We start from the raw sequence: 19,847 nt of genomic DNA, 5'->3' as shown, positions 1-19,847 counted from the left end.
GCAGCTCGGGCAGAGCGCAGGCAGCGATGGTCCCAGGGCTCCTTGTCTCACTCCACTGCGCGTTGCTTCCTTTCATAGCAAAGGAACTAAAGCCCAGGCAAGGTGTTCGAAACACAATTTTTACTTAATCCAAAGCACAAGGGAGACAGCCAAGCTGAACCAGTTGGTGACAGAGTGACCACACAGCGCACAAACTAGAAGCATAGGGGCAGCTGCTATGGCACGAGCATGGCTGAGCTGGAGGGAGCTGCCAGAGCTATGGTGAGTAGGTCTGAGGCCACACGGGATGGGGTAGCCTGTGGGACGTCCCTTTCTGGTGACCCAAATCATGCACAGCCATCCAAACAAGGAAGGAGAGAGCAGGGCTCTCGCCCAGTGAACAGCGTGACTTCCAGCCGAGGCCTGAAAATTCCTGAGCAGAACCACTGAGCGCTTCTTCCAGCTCAAGAGCTTTTGCTCCCCGCGCGGTTCGTGGCCTGGACAAAGCTGCCACAGGGTGCTGTGGGGTGAAGCTCCTGGGGGCCCTTGGGGACACTGCGATCGTGGACCCAAGAGCCTGGTGCAGCCACCTCTGCAAACATCCCCAGCACTCCTGGGATGTGACGCTGCCTCGTCAGGATATCTCCCGGGGAAGGTCAGCTTGGTAGCAGATTTCTGTCCTGCTTATATTCAGCAGCTGAGCATTGGCCACAGATGCAATCAGCTCTGCTGGCACTTTTCCGTCCCCGATTCTGTCTGAGGTTACAGCTCAGCCGTGCAGGATTGATCTGCGCAGTTATGCTCTGAGCTGGGCTGTGCAGGCTGGGGCTGCGAGATGGAGGCTTTGTCCTTCCCTTCCAAGAGGGATTTGGCTTTTATTTAGTGGGTAAGTACCTCTGTCAAGAATGTGCAGCACACACTCTCAGAATTAAATCTATTAGATACTTTCTGAATTGTAAGGATTAAAAGGGATTTCTTTAAGGAATGCAGCATTTTTACATTTTTTTTTCTTTGTCTTATTTTTTTTCTTTGTCTGGAATGGTATTTGCAAGGGAACAATGAAGACTTTACAGACCCTTATAGACTCAAATTTTCTGAAGTTTTGCATATAGACTATATTTGGAGCCATGAGGCTATAATTAGGATAAGACGAGGCTTTTGTCACTAACATGTCACTGATTAAAAACCCACGTAATAAAATCTGGGATGACAACAAATACATTTTAATAGCAGCAACATAATTACTGAGAGAGACTGATACAGGGCAAAATTAAGATTGTTTAGGTATCTTCATACTTTGTTTCTTCCTTCAAGTTCTTCAATTGCTTCAAGTGCTCATTTCCCAGACTCATAATACTGAGATTGAAATAATCACCAAATCGGCAGAGGATCTGGGGTTTTCTCACCTGGTTGTTGTGCTCTGTACTCTCAGCTTTCCCTGATCCCAGGTTTTCACCTGGAACGGCAGCCCAGTGTGATGTCTCACAGATCCACAAGTCAAGGTCTGACGGGTGGGGAGTCAGCAGGTGGCCACCTCCCTGCGTGAAAACGGGGAGAGTTTACACACACAAAAAGGAGACCTTGGGCTCTGCAATGCTTTAGGCTGCTGGAGGATGCCAAGCAGATTCACTTTTTGGATCAGGATCCCTTCACTCCTCAGCATTTTGGCTGTGTTGCAGAGACAGGATACATTGCTATTCACTGCGTTCTTGGGCTATCTGGTCAACCAGGCTCATCTGTGGATCAAATCCGTCCCAGTACCATGTAATTAATAAAATGGTAGACCACAATTATTGACTCATTAGCAATAAAAATTATAATATGCTCTGACCTCTACGAGAAATCTGCTTCTTTGAAGATAAGACCTTTATCACAACTCTCTTTGAATAAAAGTAAGAGGAGACAGACTTGTGGCTCCTCCTTAAATGGAAGGAAAGTACCCCCCTTGCCTCCAAAAAGGTTTGGAGTAGAAATTAGTAAGAAACACTGGGACTGTTTGTTCCCCAGTGTGGCAGGCTGCCCAAGACTCAGTAATCGGTTCTGCCCCATGCAACTCTCTCGGGGCTTTTGAAGTGGCTCTTGAAGTGAATTGGACTCAAACAAGACTAAACAAGACAGCCACAGAGTCAATGCAGCCCACTCCTTGCTTCTTCCCGACGCGGCATGAAGGATGAGACCCATGTGCGTGGGACGAACAGATGTTGCAGGAAGCCAGAATGTGCCACCCTGGATGTGCCACCTAGCCAAAACACCCCAAATTAAGCTTCTGTCTTTGAATCCACATGCAGAAGCTGAGTTTAGGGTGAGGCAGCACTGAAAATTCCTGTTTGGACAGACCCAACCTGTTCTGCTCAGAAGTGCGTTCAGAGTCACAGAGACAAGCCAGTGCTCCAGTTGCATCGTATGAAGTCCATCACGGTGCTAACACTGGCTAAAAAAAATACATATATATCAAATTGTCCTTGCAGCCACCTTCTAATTTACGTAACAGTGCAGGTAGCACCAAGGCCTTGCTGCCATGGGGTACAGGAAGCAGAGGACATGCCAGAGTACCCTTTGCAGTTTGGTGGCTGTGCTATAGTCGTGCTGTACAGTGTCGTTCTGCCTCGGAGGACGCCTCTGGCAGGGGATCCTGTCTAGCAAAAGAAGGGGAAAAAGGTGGAAAGGTTTAGCTGAGACTGAAGAAGGGCTGGGGACGCAGCCCCTGGACCCCAGAGCAAGCTCTGGGCAGGTGAGAACAGCCCCAGTTTGCCCAGTGCTGCCCAGTTTGTTCCCTCTCTGCAGGCAAGAGCCCACGCAGAGGAGGGATGGAGGCAGAGCCCCAAGCCCTGCCCCGGGTGCTGTGCTGGGAGCTGCCAGGAAACCAGGAAACCGATCCCGTCACCTCAGGAGGCTTCTGTTCCAACACAAAAACCACTTCCCCAAGCGCGTTCTCATTTCAACCTGGAAAAAAAAAACCACGAGGGGTGCATTCTCAAAACACAGTTTGTGCTTTGTCCTCAGGGACCTTGCCAAGGCCCCATCCAGCCCGGCCTCCAACACCGCCCGGGACGGGGCATCCACAGCTCCTGCGGGCAGCCGGTGCCGGCCCTCAGCGCCCTCCCCCGCGGCAGGTTTTGCGCTCCCGTTTCCGATTCCTGCCCCGTTTCCTCACGCTGGCCCAGGCGGCCAAATGGCTGCTGCGCTGGGAGGGGGGGGGCGGGCCGCGAACTCCCCGCCCGCCCGCTGAGGAGAACGGGGGCCGCGCCGCGGGCCGGGCAGGCGCCGCGGTTGCCGTGGCGACACGCCGCTCATCCCCCCCCTCCCGTCCGGGGGTTGCCATGGCAGCGGGGCAGCCAATCGGCGGCCGCCACTGCGGGCGGGCGGGCGGTGGGGGGGGAAGGCGCGGGGGAAGGCTTTGCCGGTGGCGCCGCCGGAAGTGGCGGCGGGGCCGGGCCCGGAAGTGCGGCCGGCGGGGCGGGAGGGCCCGGAGGGGCGGCGGGGACGGGACGGGACAGGGCGGCGGCGGCTGTGCCTGCACCTGCACCTGCACCTGAAGCGGCGGCCGCGGCAGCTCCAGCTCTTCCTCCTCCTCCTCCTCCCCCTCCCGGTGCGGCCCGTGCCCGGCCGGAGCGCGGCCCCCGGCCCCTCCCCTCCCGCCCCTCCCCGCGGCCCTGCACGGGAAGATGGCGGCGGCGGCCGGAGGCGGCGGCGGCAGCGGCGGCGGCCTGGGGGCGTGGGGCCGGCCCGGCCTGTGAGAGCCGCGGCGGGGCGGCGCAGCGGCGGCGGCTGAGCGGCGGAGGATGAGCCTGCTGTGCGCGCAGTATCTCCGGTGAGAGCCCGGCCGGGGCCGGGGGGCGCCTCCTGCCGCCGGGCGAGGCCGCGGGGGGCTCGGGGGGCTCCGGGCCCAGCCCCGCCGCGGGGCCGGGGAGGCTCGGGCCGGGGCCCCCTCGGCGCGGAGGGGAGCGGGGTCGGTCCTCAGCCCCCGTCGCTCCCTGCCCCGGCCCCGCCGCAAGGTCACGCCGTGCCCCGGGGCGGCGGGGAGCTGCTGGGCCCTGCGGGGCGGCCCTGCCGTGCCCCCGCCGCCTGGAGCTGGGCGGCTGGGAGCGCCGGGCGGGACGCGGGGCCCCGGCCCTCGCTGAGGGCGCTGGGGGCTGGCACCGCCCGGCTCCCCGCAGGCTCCCTCGGCGGGCTCGAAATGCTTTTTTTGTCTCACAGCTGCGGGAAGGAGCGTCCTGAGACGCCGGTGGCCTTTCGGTGTCTGCGATGTGCTGAGGGAGGGGGTGTTGTGCGCCTCCCAGCCTTCCGGGGCGCCTCGTGAGAAAGGTGTAGCGCTACCAGAAAGACATGCTGGCTCCTTCTGGAGACTTAAAGGCCTGGGCAGGTTTCTGGAGTGGGTTCCAGGGGGCTTTTGTATTTCCCAAACAATTCTTGTCTACTGTTGTGAAGCGCTTCAGCTGTGTCTCCGTGCTGATTCTTCAGATCCATCTCTTCCTCTTCGTCTTATCTGTGCCTGCCTCCCCGGTGGTCTAGATCCCAGCTCAAGCACCCGCCCCCTAAAAGTAGTTGATCTTTTGTCTAGTAGCAAGTTCACAAGCTGTTTTTTTTTTTCTTTCTTCAGTTAGATCTCTAACCTGCGCCGTCTTAGCTGCTTCTTCCATTTTTCCAGACACTTATGAATACAGGGTCTAAAACGTCTGTTGCTAGCTATGCTCTACGGGTACAAGAGTCGCTTTAGCATCTGCCTTAATAACGTTGCAGCTCCCCCTGTGGCTACGAGCCCCTGGCTGCCTCGTGTTCCTGCCAGGCAGTGTTGCCCCAGCCGCGTGTGTCCTGCCCAAGGCACCTTCCTGCAGCGCCAGGCTTTTTCTTGGCACCCCTCGTTCTGTGCCAAGCTGGAGATCCTCCTCGCCTGCAGCATGTGGGCAGCAGTCGCCTCTCCCTGCTAACTTTGCTCCCCTGATGGCGTAGCTCAGCCTCTAGTGTATTTTCTGACTGCTCTGTGTTTGTGTAGTGCCTAGTGTAACAGGACTGAGCATCTGGGTGCTAATACCTTACATCTGGTGATTCCTGTGTTTGCTACCACAAACCTGATCTTCTCCAGAAAAGGGAAAAGAAAAAAAGGGGGGGGGAAGCCCCCAAAACTTTCCAAGCAGTCTGTAGCCGGTAACGTGCGCGTTTTCCCTCTGCACAGCATTTGTTTCAGTTCTCTGTGGAGAGGGTAAGCTTGGGGGCAGTTTCCTTAAATCTGCAAAACGCCTTTTATGTCCACGGCAGCAGTACTGTGTATGTTTAATTCTTTGATTTGCATAGGGCAGAAATTGAGCTGCTGGGAACTGGATGGCTGCAGCCCAGGCGCGTGAGGGAAGAAGGCCTCAAGCTCTCAGAGCCAGGTCTGTTAGTCCTCTGCCTTACAGAGGAGGGCATCCTCCTTGCGCCAGCATTGCAAGCTCCGTCCGCATGGAATGGTGAAGGAACAGATAGATAGAGGATAATGATACAAAAAGGTAGCTTAAAAAACGTTGAGCTGAGTAAAGGTGCAGGGCAGTTTGTCTCTGCTATCCCTTTGTAAAGCTAATGAGGGACAGAAAAGTTTGTGTGAAAAATCTTTCTCTGTGTATTTGAGGTTCAGGTGGGAGAGAGCTGAATATCTGAGGTGACCGTGTAATGCTTGAATAACTAGTGAAATAATGACTCTGCAAGAATCAAGAGACACCGGAGAGAATGAGCAGGGAAGAACGGGATTCTTGGCCAGAGTGCCTTAACTCCTCCCCAACCAGCCTCTCGTTTTCTGTGCGTGTGTATGTACACGAATCAGTTGTTCTAAAATGCCGCTCTTAAAAGATCACGACCCTTCAGTAAGAGTGCAAGAGCTGAGAAACAGCTGGTGCTCCTGCAGAAGTTTTCCAGAACGAGCAGAGAAGGTCAGACTTAATGTACTCCGTCTCTCTAAAGTCCTTTTTCAAGTCATCTTCGTATGTCGTGAGATAGTGTTGGGGTCTTTGCTTTCCTGCTTGCAATAGCCTTTTCAAGGTCACCTTTCAGGAGTACCGGGCTGCGTTCTGTCTCTTCTGAGTTAACTTTCCTAGGTACTTCTCTCGGGTCTGTCTCAGACACTTCACAAAGATCCCTCGATCTAGTCAGGTGAGCAAAAACGTCAGAAAGTTCTTTCAAAGAGCTCTGAGGAGAGGGGCAGAGTTTGCATCTCTCTGTTCAGGTGAATGCATTCTCAGCCTGGTGTGTCTGATCTGGCTAGAAATTCATGCTGCCTGGGGGGTCTTCCAGTATTCTCCATATATCAAACTGATCTTGTGGGACAGGCATCTTAAAATAAGCATTTCATGTATCCTGCTAGCTACAGAAGGCACTTACAAGCAAATCATACTGCCGATGTTAATACCAATGAAACTTCCAAGTACTTCCTTTTTAAAGACAGTATTGAACTTGAATCCACCTACTCCTCTTGTCTTTGCTCTAAGGAAAGAGCTTCACTGCCAGTTCCGTGTGCTAACATTCAAAGTGTAGTCAACCTGGGCTCAGAAGCCTAGCAGTTTGGCAGAGATGTGACTGTCTGGATTGTGTTTTACAGAGCTGTGAACTCCAGTCTCAAGTTAAGTGTGGCATTACTCTGGTAAATTGTGGCTTTTAGCACTATGTAAACATAGCATAAAAAGTGCCTGAATTACAGGGCTTGAGCACTGCTTAGAAATCCTGGTGCTGACGAACCAGGAGGCAGTTTCCTTTAGTCTTAGGATGAGGCTATAACCAACTTCATTAAAGGTTTGACTGCTTTAATAATTTAAATTGTGGCTCCCTTTTCAAAGACTCCTCAGTAGCTCCATTTACTTCTGCATCGGCCGTGTCTCAGTGCGGTTGCTCCGTTGCTGTCTGCCAGGCCGTGACACACCTCTCGCTATGTTTCTTCCCTGTTCGTGGAGGAGGGCAGGAGCAGAGGTAATTTAGTGCTGCAGCCTTCGCGTGTGAACGTGTTCTGGTACCGATCCCTCAGGAGGAGGATGTAAAACCGATGTTTGTCAGAGCCCGAAAGGCACAAACCAGTACTGCTTGAAGCCCAGAGCGAATCCCATGAGACAGGCAGGGTCAGTTAACTAGCTTGAGAGTATCTGGAAGGAAAAATGTTAGTAAACGTCAACTCGGGGTTAATAGTCCAGCGATGCATGGCTGTAGCGTGCCGCCTGAAGCTGATGGGGTCGCTGGGGCTGGAGGTGACCTCAGCAGTCCCTGTCCTACCTCCCTCTCCAGGAGGGGCGGCCCCGGTGTCGCAGCAGGTTGTTCAGGGCTTGACAGCCTCTGAGGAAGGAGACGGCCTGTGGTGCTCCTCCTTCGTGTTGTCTGAACCTTGCGCTCGCTTTCCTGCCACGTGCCGCTGCTGGCGGCCTGGCTCCGTCTGCTCATCCCAGCCCGCGGGCTCGTGGCTGCTGTTGCCCCCCAGGTCGCCTGCCCTGAGGTGGGTGAGCGCAACCTGGGGTTTCACAGACCTCACTCCAGCTGATCTGCAGTCCTTTGTGACTTGTCTTCATGTCCACTGGGTCTGGGAAAGTTTTCCCTCTGTCTTTTCTATGTTCTGCAATGATTAATGCTACTTTCGCACGTTGTTTACTCTTGGATTTTAAACGGGAGAGGAGTAGCAGAGGGGTCAGAAAGCTGCGCTGGCCTTTCGGGAGGCGCTTCTTAGCAAGGTGTTTTCTCTGGGGAGAAGTAAAGGGAACAGTGTTCCGTCTTTTTTTGTCCATACGAGCTGTTCCCGGCACTTGGTAACTAGACTTACCGCAATTATTTAACATGAGCAGCTATTCTTCAAGGCAGAGGGCAGTGGTTTTAAAGGCAAATAAGATTGATGATGAGTACTGCTTACAGCAGGTCTACAAGCTTTGTGTGGTGACCTATGAAGTAAAAAGAATTACAATTAAAAAAAAAAAAAGAGACATTAAGCAATTCCCCCAGAGCTACCAGCTAGAAGAAACCCTTCCTGCTGCAAGCCCCCAGACACGCACTGTGTCCCTTGGGTCTGCCCGCTCAGTGCGTGCCAGGCAGCCGTAGCCAAGCAGCTCCAACTCCCCCCTTTTTCTTCTCGTGGGCTTTTTGGGGCTTTTTACATCCTTCTGCCACCCAGGGGCAACTTGTGCTAAGGTCACACCATCTTTCGTAGCTCTTACGCTGCGTTCTGCCCAAGGAAACGAGGCTCCTGTGCACGTCCTGCTTACCAGCTGTCGCTGCACTCTCCCCAGTGCTTTTGACAAAGTTGACCCATCTGCGGAGGGACAGGAGTCTCGGCGCTGACCGTGTGTGTGGGGCTTGAGCCTGCGCCACTGCAAGGTCCTGTTGGGGCAGACAGGGAGGCCGGGCCCAAGTCCCGTGGGCATTCAGGGACTGGTGGGCACGTTTCGGCTGGCATGGCTGGCAGGGAGGTGGCTCGGTGTGGATGCAGGCAGGGGGAGAAGGCCGCAGCGAGCAGGTGACCTGGGCCTTCTTCCTTAATCCCTGGCCTGGCCTGGCCAAGGGCTGGCCATCTAGAGAGCTGCTGCTGCTTGCAGGAGCACCCCACTCTTCCTCTCGCCCTCTCCCCTCGGCCCTGATTCGATGGTGTATGTTTTGGGCCAGGTCTCCAGAGAACTGCTTTATTTCCTCTTTTTTAACCCCCTCCATTTAACTGGGCTATGTTCCCCAGTGCCATTCATCAAGGTGCTGCTGACGGACGGGGGGAGCTTTGCGCACGGCAGGAGCGAGGCGCTAACAGCAAGGGGCTGCTGCTCCTGGTGATGTAGTGCTCGTTGTCACTGACCTGTAGCAGTAGTAAACAAAGCCCCATTTCCTAGGACATGTGAGCCCCTGCGTGCCCGTGCATCGGTGGTGTGGCTGTCGCAGCGGTACCCCAGCTTTCAGGCCAGGCTGAGACCCCTCCGTTTCCTGCTGCAGCGCACGGCCTGTGGCGGTCGCTGTTACTGCGCTGTGCTCGGGGTTACTGCGAAGCAGCGTTCCGGTGACCTACAAGTGCAGGTAATGTAAGTAAAGCTGCAGCTGTATTTATTTATTCGTTCTTGGCTGTAGGGACGACTCTTGCGGCAGGTCTTGTTCTAACCTGCGTATTCCTGCCTGGTTTGACCTGTGCTGAAAAGGAGGGGGCCCTGTTGTGGCAGGGTAACCAAGTGGTGCTTCCCTGGAGCTGGGAGCGGGGCTCTTGGACTGAACGCAGCACTTTGAACAGGCTGTCCCTTTCCCCGAGTGCAGGCTTGCAGAGGTTTTGGGTTAAGCTTCTTTATTTTAGAGCAGGGTGAGAAGATAAACTTGCCTGTTAACATCGACTTGATGATGGCTTAGCTTGTTTTATTTCAGTACTGAATGTAAAGCATACCGTGATACTCAAGCTACTCATAAAATCCATTCCTTCTGTCTAAAGAGTATTGTCCTCACAGGAGCTTCACAACGAGTAGCCCTAGACTTCTCTGATGAGATGTGTGTTGGCCTCCGAATAAGTTGATTTGGGCGCTGAATTATATCGTTCCCTTCTACATCAGACCACCTAAAGCTTCGTTTCATTCCATCTACCTGGAAGGCGGAGCTCCTGGGTTTGCAGCTCTGGCTGTTGCGGGCATCGTGATGCTTCCCGCTGGAGAAGAAGAGGCCGGCTGGAGCCGCTGCTGGGCGCCCCTTGGGCTGACGGGGAAGACGGCGGCTTTGGATGGGTGCCTTGCCTTCTGCCCTCCCTGCTGCGCCTGGTGCAGGAGAGGAGGGATCGCGGGGTGTGCGTGGTGGCCGGGGAAGGAGCAGAGGGGGGCCTGGAGCTGCTGGGGGCCGAGGGCCCTTCGTCGCTGCTCTCGGGCCTCCCGGCAGAGATTCGCTTGTGTGAGCAGACCCGTCGGAGCGAGGGGCGGTAGTAAGGAGTGGTGCTGCGGGGTGAGCCGGGGGCCGTGGCTCTGCCCTCGGGCCCTGGTTTCTCGCTGGCCCTTACAGGAGGGAGCACTGGTGGCCCTTCGGCCTGCGCCCCGGGTGCTCGGGCTGCGGGCAGCGTCTTGTCGGATGCAGTCTTACGGTTAGCCTGGTTTCGTCACCACTGCTCACAGTGCTGCCTTTAGGCCCTGTTTCCAGGCTCGTGTGGCCGCTGCTGCTCTTCCCACTTAAGTTTAAGAGCTGGAGGAGCGGTTCAGGTTGTAGGCTTGGTGTCTTCCTAGACAACCAAATGCGGGGGAAATTGCTCAAGCAGTGTCTGGATATTGCGTATTTCAATTCCTCCAAGCTGTATTTGCAGCTACCTGTTCAGATCAACGTAATGCTGTAAGATGGAACAAGAGCTTTTGGAGTAACGTTAGGCCTGCTCTCTTTTCTTTCTGTATTCCAGTAGGACATTTCTCAGATTATTCACACTGGCTTCTGCACTCAAGGGATTATCGTAAGGAACCAGAAGGCTGAGGAGTCTCTTGGGATTGTTACCCTGCTGTGGGCGACAGGCCGAATTTCACTGATGGGACTCAAATCAGAGATACCCTTGAGGTACTTAGGAGTCCTGCTAGAGTTAATTTTGTCTACCACCTGTAGGAGGGAAAAAGTCATTTTTCTGAAAGTACTTATAATGTCTCTCCCTCTCTGGAGATATTCAAGGCCCGTCTGGACGCCTACCTGGGCAGCCTGCTCTAAGGAGCCTGCTTTGGCAGGGGGGTTGGACCCGATGATCTTTTGAGGTCCCTTCCAACCCCTTCGATTCTGTGATTCTGTAATACATCAGGGGTCTGTTTCCCATATTTTAATTTCATTGTGTTGTTGAAAATACCTTCTAATGCTCAGCCCTATTGAACACTTTGCTGCTTCATCTAACACTGGTATGTGTAAGTTGATTTTGTATATTTTTTCCCCTTTCTCTGAAGGAGCTAATTAGCTTCCTTGCAGCTAATGTCAGGAGGGGAGGGGAATGAATATGTGACAAATCAGTTGGGAAGACCATCTTTCAGCCCTTTGGTCTACGATAATCCCTGGAATTCTGCTACCGTGTTCTCTGCTGCACGGCCAGCCTCCTGGTATTTGCTTTGCCTTGGTCGCTCCGATTTGACAAAAGCACGTGGGTTCTGCTTTGTGGCAGGCAGCTGTGCCATGTCATCTGTTTTTAAACCAGGGGTTCCTGGAGCTGCTAAGGAACCTCTGACAGACTCCAGCTTTGGTTCTTCTGCAGTCAGTGAATGTTTGTACCAGGGCCTTTGAGCATTTGTACTCCTAATCTGAGGTACATTTGAGCCATTGAGAGGGGTCTCTGGGGCAGTCTTTGTAGACCAGCCTCCTAGTAACTAAAAATAGAAGAGTTAATCATCTGCTGCTGTGAAGAGGGGGAGAAAGAGGGAGACTTGCTTGGCTCTTGCCTAGATGCTAGGTGTCTGTCTCGAAGCGGTATAAATGCTGGTAGAGGACGATGCAGTGACAGAACTGCTGAGGAGAGGGGCTTGATCTAACCAGCTGTTCCTCGGGGGGCGGGGACGCAGGTCTGTTTTTATGAATGTCAGTAAGAGCAGCCTTTGTCACTTAAGAAGCGTATGAAAACAGAAGCAACTCTTCCAGCTTCAACATTCAGCCGCAGTTGCTAGTAAAAAAGGAAATGTGATTTCATTTTGGATAGAAATGTGGGATTCAGGGAAGGCTATTTTTTGTGTGGGTTACTGATTATAAATGAAATGATTGAAAGATACGGGGTAAACTTCTAGTAAAAATCTAGGGGGGATTTTAGTTTGTGTTATTACCATCAATACGCATGAAGTTGAACCTATATGTAAAATCTTTAACTAGAAAATAAGTGATAAAGTGCTTAATATGGATTCTTACTACTAATCTGAAGTAATACAGAATACTTTAATTTAGGAGCATGTCACGTAGGGTATGTAAGGGTGTGAATTGTGGAGACTTTGCCACCTGGTGCATACGTCCCTGTATTACCTCGTTTTTGAGATGGCTTTAGTTTTGAAGCAAGCTGTAGGAGTGACAGGGCTTGGGGCAAGGTCAGGGGTAGGGAATCGTGGCTGGCGGGGTGAGCTGAAACACCTGTCTTCCTGGTTTTGATCTCAAAGACTGCAATAACCTCTACAGCTTTAGGCTATCCCAAAAGGTATGTCCGGTATCTTTCTCGTGAAGATACCAAATGCTTCCTGATGCTGTCTGGGCAACTACAGGCTATTTTGGTAGCTTCCATTGTAGCCTGCTGGGTAGAAGTGAGCATTAAAAAAGGTGCTTGATGTCTACCTGTAACACTATGTTGTGTATGTAGAGTTTTGGGATATTGTCTCAAAACCAGGTAAAATTCTGCATGCTTGGCATTGAAGATAGTTATAAAAATGTATCTTACGTGTAACTGTTCCTGTTAACTCCTGAAATAATTCTTTGAGGACTATGAAACTGGCAACTGCTATGCTGGAGTTTTTCAGACGCGGTCCAGGAGTAGCTTGTGTTTGAAGACCTCTGAGCCTTGAAGGACTTGGCTGCGGGAAGCCTTCTCTGTAGGGCTGACAGTACCGTCGAGCATATGGAGCTTAGATTTTGAGGCTGAAGCAGCGTGATTCATGTGGTTTCCATGCTTTTCCGTCAAATGCCAAAACGCAGTGCCAAACTATTCTATTTTCCAATTTGTTCTGGATGTGCTAGAATACTCCACGAAGCGTTTGTGTGGTGACAAGGTCCAAGCTATTGTGGTTGTGGAGTGAAATGCCAGAGCTGAGCTGGCTTCTGCGAGCGGAGCACGCGCGGGCGTTGAGCTAATGGCCTTTAATTACGCACTCACGCCGGATCTTTTCCCGGCACGATCCGTTCTTACTCAATTTGCAGCAGAGATGCAGGAAATGCCGGCTCGGTGTAAGGCACGGCTCGGTGTAAGGCACGCTGAGGTTCTGCGGGGCCAGCGGGGTGGCTGGGGTGGGCTGCTCCGGCACAGGGAAGCGTCTGCCCCTGGAGGAGCTGGGAAGCACACGGCACGGTGTTTTGTGGGTGTTTTGTGGGAATGGCGGGGTGAGGGAATCGCATGCCTCGTCTCTGGACGTCCTTTCCAGCCCTGGCATTTTTTTCCCCTCGGGCTGGGGGTTGTAGCCCAGTGCTGTGGAGCCTTTTCCCCAGCCGTTGCAGTGGGCGGAGTGAGCGTGGTGAGCAGCTCTGCTCTGCGTGAGCTGCTCGGAGGCAGTCCTTTTTGGGTCTGTATCTGAGGTGTTGAGATGTACGCTTGAAATACAATGATTTTTAAAAAATGGGTAGTCCCCCAAAGCAGGACTAGCTGTAGAAGTTACCGATTTGCTCAGAAGCTTGCTCCCAGCTGGCTGGTGAGTTACTGAGGCCGGAGGGGTGCGTTACAGGTTAACTGGCGGCACCGAGAGCAGGGCAGCTTGGTTCAGAGCTGTTCCTGACCTGCCGTGAGCAGAGCTGCAGGGGTACGCTGGGCTCTGCGGCGGAGCTGCACCGCTTTGGCCAAGGCTTAGTTACACATGTTGGTTTTCCTCGGGACCCATTTGGCTCCAATTTGTGCTCAGAAACTTCAAGCTGCTCAGTTTCTAGAGAGGGGCAGTTCTCAGAGCAGCGTATCCGTGCTGCTCCGGTCCTGAGCTCGTAAAATGCTCCAGCCCCAAGCTGCTGGGGTCGGTTTCTCTTCCAGCTGAATGCAGACAAGAGAGCAGCTCTTACGCCTCCCAGAGCACGTGAATTTTGCTGGTGGACTCCCAAGTTTTGCAGCCCATCCGGATGGGGAGTTGCACGGCTCAGCCAGGAGTTGGGAGTGTGGCAAGGTAACAAAGCCTCCTTCCCCTAGCTCCCTGCAGCTCACACAGGTACTGTGAGACCTCAGGCTGTGTGTGAGCATTCGTCCAGCTCTGTAGGAAATAGTGCTGGTTGTGTGGCCTGAGGTGAGAATTTAATGTCCGCATCCTTTTTTTATTCGAAATTGCTGTGTGTGTGTTAGAGCTGCATTAAACCTGTGATAATAGAGGGTTCACCTCTTCCTTATTTCCGTACTTTTTGGGAGGAAAATAGTTCTGCAAATACGCTCTGGCTGAAGCGCGTTTCAAAGCAGTTCCCTGGGAACGAGAGCAGGGAGCTGCTGAGGAGGCTCCTGTGCCCTGCTGGCAGCGATGCACCGATCAGCCGTGTCTGACAACGAAACGGGAGCTGTCATCCTCCCTGACTGGTGTCAGTCTTCGGTGCTTCCAGAGCGCCGCGTGCATTGAGCTCCAAGAGACTGAAACCAACCTCTGTGGTGAGGCCTGCGCCCGGGTGTGATCCCGGTGCTACGTGTCACGGCTGGTGGGAACCTCGCGGCACGCTCCGTGTAGCAGAATGCCGTCCCGCGGCGGCCTCCCCTGACACTTGTTGCGTGCCGCGTGTCTGCGTGGATGTTTTACTCGCACGACAGTTACGTAATCGTGAGGTACGAAAACGAACGCGGTTGGGCAACGCCTTGCTTCGTACGCCTGTTGAGTGGCTGCAGTGAGTAACTGAAACGGCAGGAACTCCGCTGGCAGCTTCCCGCTTTCGGAGGCCGTCAGTACCGGGCTGTTGGTCCCGGTGTTGGTGCTCGGGAAGGCATCGGGCTGAGCGCCGCCGAGGCTGTTGCAGTCGGCTCGCGGCAAGCGTGGGCTGGGGGCTGCTCGTGCTGGCCGCTGATGGCCGTGTTCTTCTGTCTGCTGCTCGCGTGCTGTGCAGGGGATAATTTTGGAGGCGGGGGGCCGCAGCGAACCCTGCACGTTATCTCTTGAGCTACCGGCGGAGGCCACGGGCAGCAGAGACCTGCCGGAGCTGCAGGTCAGGAAGGAGAGGCTGCGGGACGTCCAGGGGCCTACCGGTCGTGATGCTCTGGGCTGTTTTCTGTAATCCTGGGCATGGCTTTCATAACGCAAAAGCTATTAAAAGGAGTTGAATCGTGTTCACTTACTAACGTTTATTGTCTGTGTTTTTTCCGGCCCTTAGCAGAAATAAAGATTTTCGTAAGTCAGTGACTGTGTTATAAAAAACGACACTGGCGTAGCCGTGGATTTCTCGAAAGAGAAGCTAATTTTGTGTGCTTTAATCGGGGTGGGTCTCAGACAGCAGAGAAAGTGGTGGTGCAGGGAACAGAAGCGTGTTCAGAAAGTCGTGCTGCTGCTTCCCCCTGCTCCTAAAACCTTGTGGGAATGGCCCCGGTCCGGGTGCACGCCTCTCCCATCCCACGTGGGTGCTGTGCTGAATATTCCTGGCGGGTCGGGAGGGAGCGGGGCCTGCTGATCTTTCTCCCTGGACCCCGGGTGTTCCCCAGGGAGCGGTCTGCGAGCGGCTGAGTGGGGTGCAAGGCAGTCCTGAACTTCTGTGCCGTCACACCCCAAAGATTGCTCGTCTAGTGGGTGGCATGAAGCTTAAGGGGATATCTGAGCAGGTTGTAGAACCTGTGCTAAGCGTTTGGCTGCTGGCTTCTTCTCAGCTCAGCTGCAAACCTGACTTGTCGGCCAGTGCAGCAGTTGTGCTCCTGTAAGGATGCTGCTCACAAGAGTGTTTCCTGAGAGTGGTGTTCCTTTGTTGAGACTTCCTTTTAGAGGTATTCCTTAAAGAAAGAAAAGAGATTCGTATCTTAGTGCCAGAAGTATTAAAAGTGCCATTTGTCCATCCAGTCTTTTATCGTTGTGCCTTTTTGTAGTTATGATTGCTTTTAATCCCTGGGTAATTCGTTCCTATTTTTTCTATAGTGCGAGCACTGCCGTGGTTAGCTGAAGAGCTCCGCTGTCAGCTCCCACGGAAAGGAAGGTGAACACAGGGAGGGCTTGTGCTTTTCTTCCTTCCCCTCAACCACGAGCGACACCCAGGTAGAGTTTATTTTTTTCCCATGTCTCCAGTAAAACAGTATTCCAGGTAACCAGTAGGTTGAGGTGGAAAGTTAACAAACAGTACAGGCGATATTTCAAAGCAAGCTTTAGAAAACCCAGGTGAGCGTACTGGAGTTAGTCTTAATGCTCTCTGCTATTCCTTGCGAGAGCTTTCTTGCTTTCTTTTGTCTTGCTTCTAGTAGAGCCTGGACTCGGAGAAAGGGAGTAGATAAGGTTTTAAAAAAATAATAATCCTATTCTGTGTCCCCTTTCTCAGCTCCCTGCTGGCTGAGGTGGGAATAAGGTCACAGAGCAGGGCTTGCTATGGAGAGGGGTTGGATTCAGGTGGTGACTGCCTTGCTTTAGGATCTGCTTGCAGAGTTGGCTTTTTAATTGCAGGGTCACACTGTGCAGAATTAGTTGTCTGTGTGGCTGTGATCTGCAGCCACAGCCTGATAATGCCATTGATCAGAAATTTAGCTGCACCCTGTGCTCAGCTGCCTGTGAGAGTAACAGTAAGCTTTAAACCAGTTAGCACACACAAAAACACCTGGTAGATGTCTGCTGCAGCTGTTCCTTGAGGAAAATCATTGCTAAGTGCATGAAGACTGTGCTTTCAGGGCAAAAGGAGCATTTCACTGGGTGACTCAGCCTGAGGATCTCTTGCTACGTCAGGAAGAGCCGACATCCCCAGGACCTGTCGGCTTCAAAGCAAGCAACTCCAGCCCTTCGTGGTCATTCAGTGAGGTGGCGACACTGGCAAGCTTGGAACAGTAAGAGGAACAGTAAGAACTACCTCAAGAAAACCAAAGCTGCCTGAAATAATTGTTAACAGTGCATGTCTGATGCACATGTAAGTGAAATCTCTACACAATAAATAATTCCCTATAGCACGGTGAAGTCCTGACTCCATCCAGTCGCTGTTTTTAGGTGAAGACGCTTCGGGCTGCTAACTAGGGCTCCTGGCTGAAGCCTGTAAGAATTGCCAAGTGAAGAAAATGTCAAAGATGGGGTTTATCCGCAAGTACCCCAGTACTGTTTTTCAGCTATACAAATATTTTTGTGCAGTCCTGAGACGGCCATAAGGCTGTTTCCCTTCAGCAGTTTGTGGAGACGCAGCTACTGTCCACGAAGAGTTCAGGGAAGTCGGTTGTTTCTGAAGCATCTTGCAAAAGCCAACCTCTGGCAAAGCTTACCAGCTGCAAACTGTTAGTGCCCAGCGAGGGCCTACAAGCTGCTGATAAAGCTCAGTATTTTAGCAAGTGTTGGTGGTTATTCTTAGGGATGGGAGGGAGAATGCTTATTGCGCTGAACCGGTCAGCCCTTTTTAACAGACAGAACCTTGGATGCGCAAACGACTGCAGGTACAAATGGTCTCCTCAGTGCAACGTGAGGGGGTTTAGACCAGCCCCCTTCTCCCCTACACCTGCTGCAGAATGTTGCTGGTGCAGTGCCTGTGCTGGTTGTGTTCCCTGGTGCTTTCCCCTGCCCCAAATCGACACCAGCATACTTTAAAACAAAACAAAAACCAAAACCAACGCACCAATATTCAGGTACTAAGCCATTATGATTTTTTGTTGAAGTTAACTTATTTTGAGGAAAATCGAATAGAGTAGTTGCTCGGTGTTGCTTCGGAATTCCTTCTGCGTGAGCATTTCCACCTGTTGGCGTGGTTAAACATTTAATAACAACTTGTGTTAAGTGCATCTGGCTTTCTTGTTAATATCTTATCATAGAAAAGTGACCTTTTCTCCCCCAAATGAAGAATCCCCTATACTCCCTCTGTTGCTCCCTTATCGGTGTGTGTGTGGGGGGGGCTGGGATATGATAGGGGAACTGAAATAGTTGCTGATGCTTCAGGGCTGCCAGGGGAAAACCAAATGGAGTTCCCCTTCAGGCATGGTGGAAAACAGCGTGCTGTGCTCAGTGTTCCTGCGAGGTCGGGAGTTTTCATGGGTTTTGTAGGACTTGTGCCATCACAGATCTTACCCAGCTCCTCCTCGCCGTGTAAGAGAAAGGAGTGTGGGGTAAACGAATCTCGGCTCTGGCCGTTCTGCCCCTTGGAAGCAGCGCGTGGCAGCGAGGCAGCCCAGGACAGCTGCTCTGAAAACTTGGGCTTCGTTTTGTTTGCTCGCCTGTGCTCGGTGATGAAGCTGGTTAACAAAGCTGTGCTTCCCTCAAACTGCTGCTGCTTCCAGTAGTTACAGCATGGTGCGTGCGGGGCTGAGTTTTTTAAATTAAATTGCGTTGAATTATAATAAAACCAAAGAATTTGTATTGAAACAAAGATGAGCTGGTTTGGGGCAACGATAAAATGGATTCTTTAATTTACTGCTACCTGAAGGGTCTGAAGGCAGATGGCAATAAGACTGTTAGAAAGCTTGGTTTATAAATGGCAACATTGGAGTTCATAAGAGAGAAGTGGTGGTCTGGGACATGGATTTAAGTGTGTTGGTGTCTAACTACCTGTTACACAAAGGCAGTGCCTAACAGGTGCTTAGGAATTGAACAGAAGGCTTTTGTCTTTGGGCTTCGAGCTAAAACACCGGGCTGAGTGTAACTGAGTAGCTAGCACAGCGCATCAAGCTGTACGTTCTGACAAAGACGCCTGAAATATGTTTGAACTATGTTTTGTGTTTTTTGGCTTTGGACTGACAAACTGGTCAGGAAGACGTGGCCTGAAGACAACTGCTGAGGCAAGCCAAGCAGGGAGCTGCTTCAGAATGGTCTTGAGGTGATAAAATGTAAGCTGCACCGAGTTAGCTGACAGGCAACACGCTTTTGCAGCAGAGTGAGTCATTCTAATGCAAATTCAGCATGAGCTGGTTCAAGAAAAAATAGGGATAAAAAGATCTTATTGCCAGATGCCTGATGAGACTTGCAAATGAGGAGCCATTCGTGAACCTCTTGCAGGTATCGGTGGCCACGGTGTGCCCCTGCTGGGAGTCCGCAGGCACCAGCAAAGGTACTTCAGGTACTTGGCCAGCGAGGCAGAGCAGGTTTGGTACCCGGTGTGTCCTCTCTTGCCCTATCTCAGCCACTGCGGGTGCAGGTGTTTTATTTGGAGGTTATCTTTAGGTGGAAACAAGAAGCAGCATGCAAGTGTGAGACCAGCCTGACTAATCCCTTTGGCCTCGAGGAAGTATTGAAATAACTCCTATGCATCTTATTAAAAATTATAGTGATAATCCCTTTAGCGTGTAGCGTGTCGCAAGCTTATGAAATATAAAAGGCAGTTTGCTTTACAGCTGCTGCTGAGATTAGCATTAAAGGTATTTGAGGACTGACTTCCAAAACTGACTGAAAAAAATTTTGGTGTAAGTTCAGGCAAAAATCTCTTTTAGCAGTAGCTCTGGGGAGGAGCTACTCAGTAGTAACAGAAATATCGAAGGCTCAGGCATCAGCATCTTCCTTCACTCGGCCAGGACCAGCCACGCAGGTGGGGTGATGCGTTTGCAGAGCATCTATCAGCAGCGGCACTGACTTGGTGCAAAATAATTCTCCAGGAAACAGCTGGCCAAAACTTTTTTTTTGGGGGGGGAGGAAGCCTTCATAACGGTGCTGTTTGCATTTCTCCATCACAAGGCTGGTAGTCGCAGGTGGTCCCACGCGGGCAGTGCCAGCGGAGCAGCGGCTGGGCAGAGCCCGTTCCTGGGAGGGGAGCGTGCGGCTGGTGGGGGCGGCGCTGGGCGTCCTGCTCTGCAGGAGTCGCGGCTGCCTCAGCTCAAAGGAAAGAAGCCTGCAGAACCGGCGGGTGTTCCTGGGCGAGCCAAGCTGTGTTATTGCCTTGGCTGGCTGCTCAGAGCAGCAAAAAAGATAGCTGTGCACCTGGCAGGGCCAGCTCTGTCTCACTGCCGTTCCTAACCTGCGAGCCAAAGCATCGCCGGGCTGCCTCAGCTGGTGAGGCAAGTACAGCTTTCCTTTTGGCACCGGTGAAGATATTCTTGATGAAAGCCCTCGGAGCATCCCATTGCTTCCTGGGTGGTGCTCTGGTGCCTCGTGGCCAGTTGCTGGAGGTGATCTTGCATTTAATGCAGTCAGAAGGTTGGTGAAGGGGCCGCCCGGTGTGTGTCTTCCTAGTGAAAT

At 52.6% G+C, this 19,847-nt stretch overlaps 1 protein-coding gene across 7 annotated transcripts in view; it reads left to right on the top strand.

The window, feature by feature from the left end:
* Positions 1-3,405: 3,405 nt before the first annotated feature.
* SMG7 (SMG7 nonsense mediated mRNA decay factor) overlaps positions 3,406-19,847 on the top strand; it is a 51,380-nt gene continuing 34,938 nt past the window's right edge. For 4 of the 7 annotated variants that reach the window (XM_080602374.1, XM_080602376.1, XM_080602373.1 and 1 more), the window contains exon 1: positions 3,406-3,790. In XM_080602374.1, coding sequence (XP_080458500.1) covers positions 3,762-3,790 — 29 coding nt within the window. In that variant the 5' untranslated portion in view covers positions 3,406-3,761. Of the gene's footprint in view, positions 3,791-15,644; positions 15,762-19,847 lie in introns of all 7 variants that reach the window. The other 3 variants (XM_080602378.1, XM_080602377.1, XM_080602375.1) reach the window with 2 other exon arrangements.

This window comes from Anser brachyrhynchus (assembly GCF_964034855.1).
Source record: "Anser brachyrhynchus genome assembly, chromosome: 8".
Classification (NCBI taxonomy): Eukaryota; Metazoa; Chordata; class Aves; order Anseriformes; family Anatidae; genus Anser; species Anser brachyrhynchus.
Note: the sequence above shows the minus strand (reverse complement) of the source record. Positions and strands in the feature narration are given on the sequence as shown.